This window comes from Macrobrachium rosenbergii, chromosome 32 (genome assembly GCF_040412425.1).
Source record: "Macrobrachium rosenbergii isolate ZJJX-2024 chromosome 32, ASM4041242v1, whole genome shotgun sequence".
In the NCBI taxonomy this organism is placed as follows: Eukaryota; Metazoa; Arthropoda; class Malacostraca; order Decapoda; family Palaemonidae; genus Macrobrachium; species Macrobrachium rosenbergii.
In genome coordinates, this window is record NC_089772.1 from 1319461 (window position 1) to 1338463 (window position 19003).

A 19003-nucleotide genomic window follows, 5' to 3' on the forward strand; every position below is an offset into this window, starting at 1 on the left:
ATACCCCAGGGTTTTGTGTTTCGGGGGCCATGGGCGCGCAGACTTCGGTTTGCGATCCCGTTCCCAGTCCTAGAGGTTTCGCCTCTTTAAGATGGGGGCTGCTTTCGGCGCTCGTTCACAAGCCGCTCCAAGTGCTCAATATTCGGTGGAATATCGTGTATCCCAGTCTGGTCTGGAGAATACTCTCCCCGGCCCAGTTCAAGAGCAGTGCGAGAGACAGGGCTGAGGCACCCAGGTGTGTCAGCTCTTCCTGCCAGCACCACAAGTGCTCCCCGAGTGCTTACCAGTGCTGGGTTGGGTTCCCAGCCTGGTGTCTCGATCCTATCGGTTCGAACACCAGAAGAAGCAGAGAAGAGATTCCCTTCAGGAGTCCTGCGGGACTTCTAAGGGTCTGACTCTCTTCTGGGAGACAAGTTTCTCTTGTTGGCACTTCCTGCCCATGGGCAGGAACTGATTCGCATTCTCCTGTGGGGTCTCGTGCTTCGTGGGCCTTGAGAGTGCGGCCTCAATAGGCCACGTCTCATTGCCAGTCATAGAAGTCTGCGTCTAAGACTGGTTCTGTGCCTGTCTGAGGAAACCGAAAGCAGCCCCCCCCAATTTTTGGGAGTCTCGTAGGTCGCTCGAATTCTATGAATCACAAGCATTCTCCTGACGAGAGGCACAGGACGAGAGAAAGTGCCGAGACTCCTAGGTGTCTCGATACAGGCAGTCCCCGGTTAACGGCAGGCTCGGTTAACAGCGATCCGGTTTTATGAGGCTTGTCTAGTGATGAAAGTCGGCAAATTTTGGCGGCGAAAATCGCCGATTTCTGCTTATCGGCGCTGATAATTGGGTATTGGCGCCGATACATACCTAACAGAGGCACCGATAAGCGAAAATCAATGCTTTTCGGCGCTGATAACCCCCGAAAATCGCCGAAAAGGCGCCGAAATCGCCGATTTTTGGTTAACGGCGATTTTCGGCTATCATCACACCCTCAGAAACGGAACCCCGCCGATAACCAGGGACTTCCTGTACTGCCCGCCAGCTGCTTTGGTTGCTTGGCCGGGTTTCATCCTTTGTGTCTTGAACCTTGGGGTTTGAGCATGCAGGATAGCAGACACAGAATTCGCCTTTGAACCTTCTCCTCGAGGGGCCTTAGCCTTGAAGGAGTTCAGAGTTCGGAAAACTAGCGCTAGTTCACGGCAGATGAGTTCCGCCCTGTCCAGTTCTGATTGTGTTCGCGCAGTCGGCTCACTTGGCTTGGCTCGCCCCGCCTGCCTCCCAGTCCACCATATACCACCCAGTGGATTGCGTTTGCGTGATTGGCTTGGTTTGGTGTAGCTCATCTCGGCCCCACTCTGTTTTTCCGAATCGCTTTCTTGGCTCTGTTCCAGTGAGCTTTCTGCTCTTCCCAGGAAAGCACTTTGCCATGGCACAAGCACTCTTCTTCCCCGTGTGACAGTAATCTCCTTCAGTTGATTATTGCTCATGGTCCACCTCTCCTGCTGGTCTTACAGGCAGGGCAGGTAGAGGTACTCTTTCTCCTCACCTGTTCTCTTTTCTTCTCGGTTGTTCCGAGAGGCGTGAGATGGACAGAGAGAGCTCTGACGAATTTGTCTTCGGAGTTCGGCTGCCTGTTGTGGTGTGGGTGTTGGTCCCCCGAGTGTCTGTAGTACAACTAGGTAGCCGAGAAGGGTTTCTTGAGATCCGTCAAGGTCTCCCTCCAAGGAGAGAGGTACAGGAGTTTCATGTTTTGAAAGCAGCAAGGGTCTTCCTCTTTGAGTTGTGATCACCCTCATTTTTTTGGAGAACTTCTCACCGATTCGTCAGTGCGAGGATCCCCGGGACGGGGCTGCGGCTCCCCCATCGAATAATCTTCATCACTCGCAACTCTTGCAGTTCCCTAGAGGCCGAGAGTGTCGGGGGCTGCCGCGGTCCTTGCTTGCGAGAGCGTTCTCGACCAGATGAATACTTTTCTTCGGACAAGGAGTTCATTCAGGTCGAGACACCAAGCTTCTCCCCTGCCTCGACAGAGTATGAATTCCTCTTGCCTCGGAGGGTCTTACTGACTGCAGTTCTGTGGGCAGTTCTGGCATTAAGAAGGACTTTGTCCCAATTCGGATCTCTGGTTTCATAAGTCCTGAGTTGGCTCGACCCTTTGGAACGAATCTTTACTTGTTTCTGCCTTTCTCTTTTCAGCAAACTTCCATCCCGCTTCCTTTCCTGTGCTCCCAATTTGGGTAATACCAGCCCAGCTAGAGCTGATCATCTTGGTATCCTGTCATCTTGCAGAAGCTTCCCCATGGTGGAGAATGAAGGAGGTCTGCTTCCAGTCCTCCATCCTTCTTTCCTCTTTGAAGTATGAGGAAAGAGTTAGGCTAATGCGTGATTGAAGGAACCTTCGAATATGCTTGCATATTCCCCTCACATTGTGTGTCTACCTCTGGATTCATCAATCGAGGAATAGGCCCACACCTGTAAGACTTTGTCTTGAAGGTGTGTGACCGAGACGATGACGATTAGTACCTTCTCATCAACATCCTGGACTCAAAGGAGCTTTTTGGCCTTCCAAGAATTCAGGATGAGTTTTGCGACACTCGGTGGTTTCATTGAACAACAAAACCACAGTAGTGGCATACGTCGACAAACAAGAGGGAATCGTTATTTCCTCCTGTTTCACCTGTCGACATTTGCAGGTACTCAAGTGTTCTGTAGCACACTCGACAGCTCAATTAGCCAGATGCATTCCTGGTGGGGATGTATTGGTAGGCGAGCTTGGCCTCGGGTTTGAGTGATCGGGACAGAACGTGCTGTTCACTCTTTTCCTCACGAAGATTCACAAAGAGACTGCTCAACAGAGATCCCTACCATCTTTCTGTTGCCTCACTGCACAGCAAAGTCGGTAGTTTTTCTCGCACCTTTGTACCAGACCCAGAGGCCACTACAGTGGGGCATGCTGTCTTTTTGGGAAAAATTGATATCTACGTTTTTCCCTCCGTATTTGTCTGTTTCGCTAGGGGTTCACAGGCACTGCTCACCCCGAGTTACAGACAAATGGGCTTTCTTGCTGAGCGGCAAAGGATATACAGGCAGTCCCCAGTTATCGGCAGCCTCGGTTACTGGCGATCCGGTTATCGGCACCGCTAACCGGTTATTGGCGCCGCTAACCAGGGATCAGTGCTATTATCGCCGATTTTCGGTTAGCGGCGATTTTCGGTTGTCGTCACGCCGTCGTGAACGGAACCCCGCCGATAACCAGGGACTGCCTGTAGCTGGATATCTCTTGAAGTCCTGTGCAACACTTATTTCAGAGACTGGATCCGTCTTCGCTGGTTGATGTTGTTGACGGAACTTCTTCTCGGGTCTGAGTCGCTCTTCAAGTCTGGACTTTCTCATCTTCTCTGCCGAAGGTTGCTTCTCTCCCTTTCATTTGTGAAGAACATAGGCACTTGCAACCTAGTCTTCTATCTGAAGTAGCCTTCTTCTCCTCAGTTGAGATCTAGGTACAGATGAGAAGCTTCTTCGGTCTTGCTGTTCCAGGGACCTGTTCCCTGGGTGGATAGAGATGTGCCCTCTTAGGATCATCTTTCATCTCGCTCCGGCCTTGATATAGAAGATGGGAGAACAGGTGAAGGGGATCAATACCTCAACTCCTCAGATGTCGCAAGTGGACTCCGAATCCATCGGCATCTATTGTCTGGTTCGAGTCCTTCTTGTTCCCCTCCTCCTTGGACTTAGTATCGATGATCCAGATCAGTCGTTACTTTGTCCTATTAGGGAGCTGTGGTACTTTCTGAAAAGGCTCGACATTCCTAACCTGGATGTCGTCGACGTTTTCACTAGTACTGTCTCTTCCAAGGAAGAAGTGTCTCAGGACACATCTTTCTCCTGGCTTCATGAAGCGATTGAAGGAGGTACTTGGCAGCTAGCGACGACGATACCATTACTTTCTACCCGAGAGCTCATGAAGTCAATGGCTTGGTCCATCCCTCGCATTCCGGAAGTTTCTGTCAGTCTGGAAGCAAGACGTGATCTCTTAGGCCACACTCCTATCTTCCTGTGGTTTTGCCCACAGGCCCTTGGAACCTTTTTTCCTTGGCCCTGTGGTGCCTGCTCAACAAGTTGTGGTTTCTTACCCGGCTCCTTCAAGAGTACAGTACTGGTAGCATCTCGCCTAAGGTGTTGGATCTGGAAGTGAGAAGGATACCAAGAGTGACTGACCTCTCTTCCTCCTCCTTCCCTGTCCTCCTACCTCTCTTCCTTTGGAATGAGAATAGGACTCAAACAATACTTGCTGGATCTGGCATCTGATGCAGTAAGATTACACATCGAGCACCCATTCTATTTTTCTTCTAGAATCATAGAAGCTCTGGTTTTCCTTACTGCCTCCGACACTAGCCTATTTCGTTTCCTCACTCATGCAGAAAGGTTCAGTATCTGACATTTGATCTTGCAGTTCTTACACTCCGATCAATACGTCAGAGGCACGGTACTCCTCCCCGCTCTTTCGACTAGGAGGAGTAGCCCAGATATGCAAAACTCCAGTTAGTAGGCATTTTTTCTTTTTGTGGAACACTTACTGATTCATCAGGTGATACAGAGGCATTAATGAGTACCAACTTTAAATGAACAATGACATCAGTTCAAGAGACTCACTCAGATTCCTCCCTCCAACCAGTTAGTCTTCCTAATGTAAAGGACCGATGGTTTATATATCGTGTCGGAACAAATCACAGTTTTTGAAAGTAAATTGTATTTTTCCTAACTATACAAACCTCAGGTCCTTTACATTACATTTTATGCCCGCCTCATGCCACCCCTCAATCTGAACCTGGACCGAAAGGCAAACTGGAATGTTTACATCTGGGCAGGCTGGTATTCCTGCCTACATGACAGTAGTTACTGCCTAATCACCTTGTTCAAGAGTTTAACGGCCATGTCCAGCTTTGCTGTAAGTAATTCCTAATATAAAGGACCTCAGGTTTGTATAGTTAGGAAAAATACAATTTACTTTCAAAAATTGTGATATTAGTGTACTTAAAAAATTTGCTAATTTTGGAAAGTAGGCAAAATTTTCCTGAAAGATGGCATAGATAATGAGAAATCAAAGCCAGTGCTGTTTTGTTCTGTATAGATTCCAGGCTCAAGGAATGTTTTACAGTCATAATACATTGCCAAGGAATAATAATGACAGAAGCAAGTTGTATTGGGTTAAGCTAGAAGCTCATGTGAGGTCTCAGAGACAATTTAGCCTCTTGAGAACTGGGTTGTACCTTAAAAAGTGAAAAACAGGTATCTTCCTTGTATACAGTACAATAGTTATAAACTAGTAAACTTGTCCTGTACTCTGGGCACTTGTTTTCATCCTGGTACAACATTTTTAAGAGATTAATTGGCTGCAAATACAGTGCGTACATTAACCCAGGAAGACTATACGAAAACTTTAAGATGATCTCGCAGTGGATCATGTTGAATTGTATGTGACCAATAAAATAAAGATATAATATTGCAAGTTTACTCAAGTTGTACTGCCCAAATGGCAAATTGTTTTATATAGTTATTAATTTTATGTTTTTGATAAATTTTTCTTTCAGAGAAAATGTCCAGAAGATGGTTGGGATGATTCAGCAATAGAGATGATTATCAATGAATTGTCTCAGATGGACAGTAATAATTTTCCTCACAACTGCGGAGTCGGGGAAAGAGAAGCCAGAATTTATTCAAGTATGTCACTATGATTTCTGCATTTTATTAATCTTAGATTTTTTTGTGTTTTTGCTTTAACACCTTCAAGGGAATTGGGTGTTGGTTTGCATATTTTATTTTATACCCTGAATTTGGTGAGCAAAGAATTGTCCCTTTCCTTAATATTTATGTACTGGTACTTTCTGGCATGTGCAGTTATTGAATCATTTGTGATTTTTTAAGATGATGCTAAATACAATCTTCTCATTTTTTGCAGTCATAATCATAGCGTTCATCAGACATATTTATATTAATCTTTACTGCTGCCCCTCATACTTAAGTTTTTTTGTGGTAGTAATAGCCCATTTAACTCTTTCATAGTTTAGCTGAATTCTACCGTAACTTAATTATGTGTGAAGTTTAGCTGAATTCTACCTTAACTTAATTATGTGTGAAGTAAATCTTAGAGACAAGACTTGCCTGGATGACAGGTGCATGAGTAATGCAAGGTCATGCAAGGTCACATAAGAATTGGAGAGCAGCAGAAACTTTTGGTCAAGGAACTGTTGCAGCTCGGGGAAATGATACGAGCAGTCTGGACAGTGGTATACTGTAGATAACTCACAGTAGTCCTTGGACATTTGATTGAAAGTAGTCTGGGGTGTAATGGCTGCTGTTTAGCTTTTATGACCACAAGTTTTAGAATGTTGTACTGTTTGACAAAGTGTGGCAAAAAAGAGAGGGGAAGTCATAGAAATTGCAGATAATTTTCGGAATTGTGGACTTCAAACTAACTTGTGTAGTGAGAGTAAAGTAAGCTTGATTAGTCCTAAAGCTGTCTGTCTTTATTGACATACAGTGGAAAATGGTTTGTGATGGTGAGTTGAGGTGTGTAGATATTGTAACTTTTCGGATAATGATTACAATAACAGAACTTTGTTTATCAAGTATGTGTTAGAAGCTTTCTTACACTCGGTTCCCTGTTTGTGAGATGAGTAGTTTTTTGGATGTATTTCATCTCTGGGGGAACTCTTGCTGCGAATGCAACCTTTTGTGAGGTTTCTTCAGCTATAGATGAATATGAAAAGGCACTACCCTAAAGGTAGAGAGCAGCAGGTTTATCCTCATGTATGAGACATTTCATAGTGTTTCCTGAAGTAAGTAATCCCTTTGACCAGTGGCATCAATTTGCCTGTTAAAAAAGTCATGAAGGGGCTCTATTCCCATATGTGCCAACATGAATTTACTAGGTGTAGTCCAACTGATACAGTTCCTTTGCTTGTTTGAGACTGTTTGGAAACACCTGATAGCAGCTACTTCTTTTGTAGATCTGTTTAGGTTGAATTTCTTAAATTATCAAGTTATGGCACTCCTAATATGAGCAAGCATGAAGGAAGGTTACCAAGTATTTTTTTCCCTAGCTTGAGGGGTGCGCTGATCCTCAAATTTCAAGGAATAATCAAAATTGCGTTCTAGACAGTTTTGGACTGTTTGATGTCTAACAGTTTTGGACTGTTTGATGTCTGAGTAAGCAAAAACCTGAAGCATCATTGCTCAAAAAAAGTTTTAGATGTGTTTATTGACAATTTTGTTCATTTCTTTTATTGCCCTGTGATTGGCAAATTACTGTATTGCAAAACTCGTGAATAATTTTTAAATCCTGCTTAGTTCAAAGTAATTGATATTCTTGCATTACCAACTAAAATATCTTTGTTTTCTATGGTGATAGCATCGAGGAAAACATGAGACCAGAGTAACTCGCCAAAATTTTTCCTTTCCTCGGCATTTGTCAAAGTGGCACCACACGTGCTGTGCCTAAGAATTAACATGTAGTGTTTTATATTTATTCTTATTTTTACAGTAAAATAACCATGATATAGAAATAAACACACTATATACAGATATACAGACATATGCAAATTAATACTCTAGCAATCATCCTCATCACCATTCTCATTTACAAAATTTATGTTGTCATAAGTGAAATCATTTACTTGTCAATTTATTTATTGACAAATGGTAAAAATAGAATGAATATTATGTTTATTTTCCTCAGGATATCTTTACAGGGTGTCTATTCACAAATAAAAAAATATATAAGTATATGCTACATTTCTTTCGAGATGATGCGGGCTCCCACAATCTCATCTCCGTGATTACTAAGTCTTGAGGGTCCAGCCAGTGAGTGCCAAGTGTGCAGCCAATGAGCGCCAAGGAACATGAATGGCCCTCCTGGATTGGCTGCTTTGCAGACAGCAGCCAATAACATGTTACGTATCATTGCGCCTGGGTATAATCAGAATCCCAGCATGCATTTTCTTTCTCGAGATTTTCTGCGGATCACTGGCTTGAGTAAAATACTTTTTGAGAAAAAAAATACTAGTTATTGAAATTTTGCTGTTTACATTAATATATTACAGTACTATAATATTTGAAAATTAGTAAATCTTTTTTCATCATAAAAAATGTATTTACATACAGTAGTCAGGAAAATGTACTGTATAGTAAAATGAAAATACAGACATATCCTAGTACATAGTGTGTAAGTCCCTTTGTATTTTAGATATGCTCTTCATACTACATATCATCCTGAAACACTTTGACATTTCAAAATCATCATACAACACAACAAAATACTATCTATAAAATGTACAGTATGTGCAGAATATCAGTGTTGTTATGTGCAATATCCTGTATGTATGCAACTTACATGTAGCACAAATGACCCAGCATCTCTGGCCAGTGTCTCAGTTCAATATATGTGCCTTTAGAGGTCGTGTGTCATGTACATACGTATCGGTGCGGAATCGTGTATCTTATTGAATGGTGGCCTAAGATGCCTTTTGAATGCCCTGCTTCTTCTAAGGCTTCTGGCAAAGAGCCTAAGCACCAGAGGAAGATCATGACACTCGAGGAGAAGGTAGACGTGATTGTTAAGAGAGGGGAAAAGTCACAAAAAAATAGCAGCCCGTTATGGCATGGCATTAAATGCCATCGCCTTCATCGAGATAGAATGTGAAGAGGGTAGAATGCTTGGGAAAGCCCTTGCGGGAGAACTCGCCACCTTCGCTCACGTACTCTATATCCCACCAACGGACCAGGATTTTGAAGAATTTCTTGGTCTGTACAAAATTATTAAGAAAGTCAGGTAGCTGCAGACAGTGATAGAGGCACAGGATAATTTTAAGGTAAGAGCCAGAAATTTTTCCAATGGCCTTAATGAACTGATGCAGCCCTATTATAATACTTTATGGACATGTTCAGTTACCTCAACAAGGTGGTGCCTCTCAAGACCCTTGAAGAAGGAGAAGAGGCACCCTCAGAGGAAATGTAACTCCTCTACTTTGCTATGCAGTCATATCTTCATTGTCATTCATCAGACTGCACAGCTAATTCATCATCATCTATAATCAACATTAATCACTAGTGAGTACCCGTATGATTTAATCTTATTATTATTATGTATTATTATTACAGGTACCCAGTGTATATTATGTATTATTATTTAATCTTATTATTATTTAATATTACTGTACAATATTATTTAATCTTATTACTATTATGTACTGTATTATAATTTAATGTTATTACAGTAAATAATATGAAAATACAGAATATTGCTCTACAAAAAAAAAAAAAAAATAATCAGCATATAGTGAGTTTCTCGCAAATTATTTATAGATGTGTTCCACAGAAGAATCTGCAAATGGTTGATTTTCCCACGAATAATTTATAGATAGGTTCCACAGAAAAATTTTGTGAGTCGCTGAGTCCGCGAATTGTGGGGGTTGACTGTACACTGAAATCAATGTTTATATGTTTATAAAAATTCATCCTTGAGGATGTGGATTCAAAAATATTACGTTAAGTTTCATCAGTACCTGCTTGTACATCATCTATATTGCTCTGCAAAATATTACATAACCATCTTGTAGTTGGTGTGTTTTGACCTAATGTCATATTAATAGTATGAACAAGTGGGTCATCAAGCATATTAGCTCTTTCCCTCCACGCCTTCGAAAAAAATTTTCGTTGCCTTGAAGTCACGAACGCTTTGAGCGGTGGTCGGGGAGCCCAATTCAACTAGACAGAGGTTATTACAGGTGGAGTTACGGACACCCAGCAGTTGTTTAAAACACCAGTGATATAATTTTATAACAGGTTTCAAGTCACCAACAAACCATGATTTACAGCCATACTAAATGGTCGATAACAAAGCTGCATCAAAAACCTTACATTTTACAATAAAAGGTATACTGTATCATTATTTTTAGATATCAAGGATACAGATTGTAATGCATGACACATTTCCAATTGACCATGCATTCTGATAGCGCTGGAAATGGATCCATCAGATATACAAGGACTACCAAGATACACATAGTGATCACATGACTTGATGACAATGTCGTTGACCTGAATTTCCTGTTTATCAGTCTCATTACCACCAATAACATAGAATTTTGTTTTCTTACATCAACTACCATACCATGGGACTCATAAAATTGGTTTAAAATCTTAATATTTTTAATACTCATTCTTGTAGTTGATAAAATAACATTATCATCCATAAGAATGAGTACATAAAGCCATGTTAAGAACACTTCTACACCACAGTTCTGTTTGACAGTATCAATGAGGACATTAACAAATAGGACAATAACAGACAAGACGTGGGAGAACCCAGACGTACACTTATTGTGGTACTAACAACAGCTGTGCCAACTACAGCATCGCCCACACCCAAGTCTCTTCAACACAGTAAACAGCATATTCCTTGGAACTTTCTCATATGCTTGAGAAAAATCTACAAGAGTTACAAATAATTTCCATTTTTTCCTCATGGTTAAGTCAGTCAATAGACAAAGCTACACAATATGTTCCGTGCATCCCCTTCTGGCTTGACAACCTGCCTGTTCCCTAAAAGGGGAGATCCGTTGTCGCAACCTCGCACAAAGCAGCTCATGTAGCTTAGCTAAACAGTTAATAACACTTATACCTTGATAATTATGAACCAGTGATCAACAACCTAGTTTAAAAATGACAAGAAGTCAAGTAAAAGTCCACTGTAAGGGGTAACATGTTGATACAAAAAACAATTAAAAAGAGATGTAATTGTCACAATCCAGGTTACAGATAAAACCTTCAAAATGCAAAATGCCATTAGCTAAACCATCTGGACCACACGCTGTCCTGTATTAAGTTTCATTGTCTTTACCTGTTGAAAAACTTCCAAGGCATAATTGGGTCATTTAAAACTGGAATTGATATCTTAGTCTCCAACTCAGCAAAGTTGCTTTCCTCAACATTTACTGGGTTAAGTATTTCCTCAAGACTTTCATTTACTCATAGTTCTGCAAAGTTCTTAGACTATCTCCCAGCAGTTACTAACATATGCAAGTACTGGGCAAACTTGGGTAACATAAGTTTATCAGACATCTAATGTAGAATAGTGGGTTATTACAAACAGTTTCTTATAGAGTCTGGAGTATTTTTACTATTGAATAGGAATAAGAAAATATCAACTTTCTCTTTTCATTTTCATGTAACTTTATTAAGGTATTTCTTATTTTATTGTGGGTATTTTTTATGACTTTTTCTGCAGATCTTGTGTCACGGCGCCATTATCGCTTGGGACATGGCATAGGACGCTCTGGTGATATTGCTGAAGTTCAGCCAAAAGCTGCTGGATCTAGTCTGCTTAATAAGCTTACAAATTCAATAGTTTTGGATGTTTTTAGGTCTGTTGGTAAGTCAGTTTGTTTCTTCTTGGTAATGAATTGTTTCCCCATATAAATTTTAACATGCAATGCTGAAGGAGAAATTGAACAGAAATATTCTGTTTTTTATTCAAAATAGTTTTTCCCTAACTGTATAACATTTCATAATTTTATCCTTTTTTTATTTACTTTCCAAAGCTACATGCTTACGTATTTAAAATTTATATCCAATTTTCTGCTACAATGAAACTTTTAAATAGTTTCATCCATGTAAATGTGCTATGACAATACGTACGACCAGTGAAAATGAAGAATGCAGTGATTTTAAAACATGAGGAAAATAAATATCAAGTGATTTGAAAAGCAAATAAAAGTAATTATTTACTTTTATTTTCAGAAGAAATGAATGATTAATGCTTCTACCAACCAAAAGCAGTAATATGAACATAAAAAATGTAATTAAATCATAAAAATTTTAATTAAATAATAAATAGCATTTTTGATAAACAAAGATTAGGATGATAAACACTGCATATACATTACAAGCGTGAGTTCCAAAAACAAAATTGAGTAACTCACAAGATAAGTGTGTCAAATTTAACTTTTATATAAGGTATGCAGTGTTTGACTGGATGGCGTTTGGAGGAGTTTCTGGTGAAAAAAGTATTGTATTGTAAATTATATTTTCTTCCTTGCTTCACTGTTAATGAAAGAGAATTTGGATGCACATTGATGTTCAGCTGGCAACGATTGTAGTTGTATAGTACAGTATACAGTTGATCCTTGAACATTGCAGGTTTCTGGGTTTTGATTACTTGTTAAAATTTTATCTAGAATTAAGTGGAATATTATTTGGCCCCATAGGGGGCTAGTGCCGCCATTGCACCTCATGCGGTGCAATGTAGGCATTACTTAAGGTTCTTTGCAGCATCCCTTCGGCCTCTAGTTGCAACCTCTTTCATTCCTTTAATGTACCTCAGTTCATATTCTCTTTCTTCCATCTTACTTTCCACCCTCTCCTAACAATTTATCCATAGTGGAACTGCGAGGTTTTCCTCCTGTTACACCTTTGAAACTTTTTTTCCACTGTCAATTTCTGTTTCAGCACTGAATAGCCTTAGTTGCCCCAGTACTGTACTTGGCATGTATGCCTAAAATCTATAAATCAGTCAATCAATCAATCAATATTATTTTGAGCCTTGCTGCTGTTTGCATAAACCAGTAGAGAATTTGTGTAGGGTTAGGGTAAAGAGGTAAAAGAAACTAAAAAAAAGTTTGTTAGGTCATAAGAGCATAAAATACAGGCAGTCCCCGGTTATCGGCGGGCTCGGTTATTGGCAATCCAGTTTTACGGTGTTGTGTAGCATCGAAAATTGCCGATGTCCACTTAGCGGCGCTGATAATTGGGTATTGGCGCCGATACATACCAAACAGAGGCACCGGTAACCAAAAAGCGGCAGTTTTCGGTTATCATCATGCCATCAGAACAGAACCCGTCGTCAGAACAGAACCCCCACCAATAACCAGGGACTGCCTGTACATTTAATATATTGTAATGAACTTACGTTCACAAATATTTAAGATTTAACAAGCGGCAAAAGCAGGCTCTTTTTCATTTTAAAGGTCAGTGCCACAAAGGATTATTTAAGGCCAAGGGGCAAGATCACCAACAGAGCAAAAACACAGAGAATAACACTCAAAGAGGATAAGTAAGTAAGTATAGCTTAGTTTTACCAGACCACTGAGCTGATTAACAGCTCTCCTAGGGCTGGCCCGAAGGATTAGACTTATTTTTACGTGGCTAAGAACCAATTGGTTACTTAGCAACGGGACCTACAGTTTATTGTGGAATCCGAACCACATTATAGCGAGAAATGAATTTCTATCACCAGAAATAAATTCCTCTAACTCTTCATCAGCCGGCGGCGGGAATCGAACTCCGGCCCATCGAATGACGGTCTGAAGCTCAACCAACTCGGCCAACAAAGGGCTCTCAAAGAGGATAACAAAAAATACTAAATCTTAAGTATTTATGACAAAAAAAAATTATTCATACCTATGAAACACCACAAAAAGAACTGGATAAGGGTGTACAGAAAATGTTCACCTAAAATAAATTCTGTCACGCGATAGAATGAGAGACTAATTAGGAGGAGGAAGGAAAACAACCTATTCCTATGAAAGCCCTGAAAACTTGAGTAGGAGAGAATGAAAGGGGAAAGAGCCTTAATCCTATATTTTACAAATAAACTTAATAATTACATACATTACATACATAGTAAAACATAAAAAACTAACCACATTAATATCAATTAACCCATACCCAGGGTGATAGCACGCTGAAACAGAATTACAGAAGTAGCAGCACCACACACATGGCTGTCCAAAAATGGACCTGGAGTCACGAGGAGTCTGCAGCCGGAGGGTACAGCACACTGACACAGATCAGCAACGTCTATAGACAGTGAACACAGTTTATATCCTTACCAGCTATCAAATCAGAATCAGGCGTTTTCACAACTCCGGAGGTTAGCAGGACGAAGGCACGTAGGATGAGGAGAAAGACAGGCTGTCCTTCCAAGGGCAACAGGAGAGTCCAAGGATGCAAAGATGTACAGTAGATGCAGGGGAGCACAGGCAGTGCCTTCCAGAACACACGAGAATGGTGTCTGACCAAAGCAAAGGAGATGCCCCTCAGTAAGCAGAAGGGACGGAGCTGCAGCAGCGTCTCCAAGCAGAGGAAAGCCAGCAACGTCCTCCGTAGTACAGAGGAAAAGGGGCCCCCTCAAATGCAGCAAGGCCTTCAGACTGTATAAAATCTCCAACGTAGTATCCTGCGTGAAGAAAGTCTGCAAAACCTCCAAGCCAAGGAGCTGAATACACACTGCCCTCATCCTCAGCCAATAGTCCCCACCAAATGTAAGGCAACAAACGGGGAATCACTAAACAAGCATCCAGCCAAATAAATACATGAAAAGAAAAAAAACTCTCATGGGTGAGGTACCACTTAAATAATAACAACCTTCAGTGGGAGCGAGAAGAACCTAGAAGAACCCTAACCAGCTTTTCTTGTGGCATAAAAAAAAAATTAAATTGAAAATAAATGAAAGAAATTTACTTTAAAAGGCCATGAATAAAAATTAAGCATATTATTACAGCTCCCCACCAAAAGGAAAAAAAATTTTTTTAAGAAAAGAATTTTAAAAACTTTTTAAAAAATCAAGTAACCTTGAAAATCTGTTTAAGGAAAAAAATAACGGAACTGTATGTTAAGTCTACTGCTCTTACAACAAGAAATAATAGCTAAGTAAAAACAAAGAAAATTGAGAACCTGAAAAATAAGGAAAGTTGTTAACGTTGAGGGAATCTTTAAACTACCGCTAAACAAATTAAACCTTCTTGAAGGCTCTTGATAAAGTATCAGGGACAACATTGCTTTTACCAGAGATGTGTTGGATATTAAGGTTATACTCCTGCAGAATAAGACTCCAGCGTAAGATATGCTGATTCTTGTTTTTTAATTTATTAATAAAATTAAGCTGATTATGATCCATTAACACATTTATTGAATTTGGAGAGGGCAATAGGTAGACTTCAAAGTGAACAAGAGCTTTCACTAAACATAAGGCTTCCTTCTCTACCGTCAAGTACCTCCTCTCTGCTGGTGACAACTTCTGACCTACATCACTGAGCCGGGTTAAATTTTTACTTGAGCAGGACTGAGAAGATCAGAGGACCATCCAGTAACCTCTGGTGCTCTGCCAAGAACCCGTCGTGCCCTCTGACTAAGAACACATTGTCCTTCTTTGTCAAAGACTTAATTTCTGAGGTGCTCTATCAGATTCAGGAGGACATTTTGCCTACTTTTAAAGTGAAAGCCTATGACGTCAGGGCAGTCTCTGCCTTATTATCTTTCAGGCACCAATGTCTTGCACTTCCATTCTGCAGTTGGCCCACTGGAAGTGCAAACCGATCTTCGTGTCTCACTATTTGAAAGAAGTTGAAACAGTGCTAAAAAATTGCAGTACCTTGGGGCCATTTTCAGTAACTGGCATGGTACTGGGGGAGGAAGCATAGGAATCACTTTTTCTCCTACTATCTCTTCGCCATGAACTCGGGTGTCGAATTTTTCGGGAGCCAGGGGGTACAATGTGCCTGGAGTACCCACCAGTCTCAGTGGATGAGTTGTGGTTTTTCAGTGTAGGTGAAAGTATTGTCTGGTTGTTTTTTTATATTGGTACTGCACCCAGGGCAAGGACACTTACTGTATATATGCTTTGCTAGCTGTTGGTTCTATCCTTTGCTGCAAAGCTCCCACGTAAGGAGAGGCTCCCCATGGCTTTACCGCCATGCCACTACAGGTTAAGATGAGCACCAACCAGGGGCAGTTTTCACCTGCAGTATATCTCTTACCATGTAAGGAAATGACAAGCATTGTTTCAATGCTAGCAATTTCTCTATTTCAAAGTCATTACCTTGCCTTAATATTTTGGAATAGAGTATGTCCATGTATCCCACCCCTATTCAGTGTGGGATTCAGCTATGTAATTACTCGGTAAGTTACTTATATGAAAAAGATATTTTCATAATAAAATTAAGTTTCATATATACTTGCCAAGTAATACAGAATCAGAACCTGCCCTCCTCTGCTCTCATGGACAAGCAGAATGAGGTTTTCTGCCAAGTTGTTTCCAGTACTTCTGCTAGTAGGCGGGGCTTGTCATGTACACTAACCTATTGAAGTGCTACCACGATTTTTTAAATAAAGGCTGCCGCATGAGTTGAAACTATAGCTGTGTAATTACTTGATAAGTATGCTGTAAATGGAACTGAATTTTATTATGAAAATATAATTTTTCATTTGAACAATTTTGTCTCCATTTGCTGAATTTGGTCTGTTTGTCATGGTAAGCTTGTCTGTTTATATCATCAAACCATGACTGGTCATTTTTCCTGAATTTGATGGCCTTTCTAGGGACATACCTTATTAGAATAACCATCAGCATTTCATTTAACTTCTTGGGGTCAGGATTTAATATAGTATCTGAAATAATAAGTGCCTGACAAGCTTCAATAATGCAATCCCAGTTGGCTCTAGATTTTAGCCAGCCCTTTTTACCAGTGGTGGCATTAGGAATATACTGATTGACAGATATGTTCATCTGAATGGCACAATAACCAGAAGTGCCTATATATTCATAGACCTTGGACTTCACAATAGCCGCAACGTCTGTGAATATGAATGTGAATATAGGGTAGAAGAGACTCTAGCCTCGGCAGGCAACTCTTCAAGGAGAAGGACATTCCGAAATCGAACCCTTCTAAGAGAGGGTTTCTGAATACAAACCTTGTTCTCCAACCTTGGACTGCCATAGCCATTGTACCGTTGCCTTCCATGATCTTGGGTTTGAGTGTCCTTGCCTGAGGGTACAATCAGGCATTTATCCTCTATTTTGTTCACTTTCCTGTGTTTTTGGAAAGTGTGTAGGACAGGCTGATGAGAAAGCAACAGTTGCTTGGTGGATTATCAGGAAAGTGCCTTTGTCTTGACCTGCTCTTTTACTTCTGAGCATTTTATTTCTAAGTCCATCCTGACTGTCCTCCCCATTTGTTGTGGCAAATCTGGCTGATTTCTTTTGCATTACAAGGTGTGCCAGCCCCACCTTATTGACCAGTTGTTTCTGGAGCCTTTTTCAGTGATGTATGGTGATGTTTATTTGTACTCTCAAGAGAATTTTTGTAAATAATGTAAATACTGTTGTTGTTGATGGTATTGTTGTTTATTGTTCTGTTGATTTTACAATGTTAATGTTGTTATGAGTTTATTAGTTCTGATTCTGATTTTATGTTTTTTAATTTCATTTGCTTCAGGAGACATTGATGAACCCTGGGCCTGTTACTCATTACAGTAAAAAAAATTGTAAAGTACTTTACTGAGATATTTGAGGCTTGGCTTAAGGTCAGGTTTTCTTGATTTCCAGAGTTGTGCCCGTAACTACGATTTGTTTTTATCTGAGACTCTTGTAGTAGTAACAAGTCAAAGGTTGAGTTTTTAATCCCAGGGTTTGATGGCCTTGACTTTATTTATCATCATAACATCCCACACGCATTTATAACAGTGATGAAATCTATGCAACCTGTTTTAGGTCATTTGTACTCCCTTTAGTAGAATACTGCTGTCTGTTGTGGATGTCAGCTTCTGCCAGGGGTTTGAATCTTTTAGACAGAGTGGTTCATTGTGGTAGGTTTCTGTTTCCTAATATTTTCACATTCACAATTGATCCCTGATCCAGTTATCCTGCTGAGAGCAACCAGATTTGCTGAACAGCACCACCAATATACAGTAAATGTGCCTCGCTGTCGAACTTCTCGGTTCCAGAGGATGTCGTGCAATTGGAACTTCAAAAGTTCAAGCAAACATGCAATGCATTGCTACCCTATCACTCTTCTTCTTGAATTTCAATACATTATTATCTGTTTGTTAATTTATTAATTTTTTTCTTTTTTAATAAGTGAGTGAGATCACTTCTCTGTATTTCCCTTTATCTTCTCTTACTTCATCCTAATGAACACCGTATTCTTTGGAGGCTTGAGTTTCATCAATGGCCCCTGTGGGCTTGTTCCATATGAATAGGTTTCATCTTCTGGAAAATAATAATAATAATATGAGGTCTAATGTATTACCAGAAATATGCATGGGTTCCTCAACTAGCTAGACAAATTGGAGGATACACAGAGCTCAAGAGCAGACTGGCCATGTTGATCTGTGGAATTTGAATTAAGCCACTCTCTGTGCTTTGCATTAGTCTCCACAAATAACGCATGAAGCTTTTGAATCCTGTAACTGAGCAATACTAATCCTTTCCAAGAGACAGTCATATATAGAATCGTTGCTGTGTGGATTGCGGTAAATGGCAAATATGTACACATTGTAGAACTTACTAAAAATTTAAAACAATGAACTTCATGACAACTACACTCCAAATTCTTCTGACAGTAAATAGGTCGTCGAGACTTAGTGTACTTAGCCATATCTTGCGCTTGTGGCGATGTTATGACAGTAAATAAAGTCATGACCATCAAACCCCGGGATTAAAAACTCAAACCTTTGACTTGTTACTACTTGCAAGAGTCTCAGATAAAAACATCAAATCGTAGTTACAGGCACAACTCTGGAGATCAAGAAAATTTGACCTTAAGCTGCGAATATTTGAGTACTGTAAAGTACTTTGCAACTTTTCATACTGTAATGAATAACAGGCCCAGGGTTCAGCTCAATGTTTCTCAAAAGAATTAAAATTAACAACACAAAATCAGTAGTAAAACTAATAAATAGACTCATAACAACAGTAACATTGTCAAAAATCAGCAGAACAATAAACAACACTACCGTCAACAACAATATATATTTACATTACAAAATTCTTTTGAAAGTACAAGTACCATCCTACTTACGACCAAGCTTGGTTCCAACCAACCGGTCGTAAGTCAAAATGGATGTAAGTCGAACCTTAGAAAGTGGCTGACATACAGCACTGGGTAGGGCATAATATCAAACCTTTGCTATGTGAAGTACCTACATAGTACTGCAATGTAATGTATATTATGTACAGGTA

The 19003-nt window shown here is 40.3% G+C and overlaps 1 protein-coding gene across 1 annotated transcript in view; it reads left to right on the forward strand.

Moving 5' to 3' along the window:
• SecS (Sec synthetase) overlaps nucleotides 1–19003 on the forward strand; it is an 80853-nt gene that overhangs the window by 25592 nt on the left and 36258 nt on the right. Inside the window, 2 exon segments of the mRNA XM_067132702.1 lie at nucleotides 5577–5706; nucleotides 11273–11416. Of these exon segments, the coding sequence (XP_066988803.1) occupies nucleotides 5577–5706; nucleotides 11273–11416 (274 nt within the window).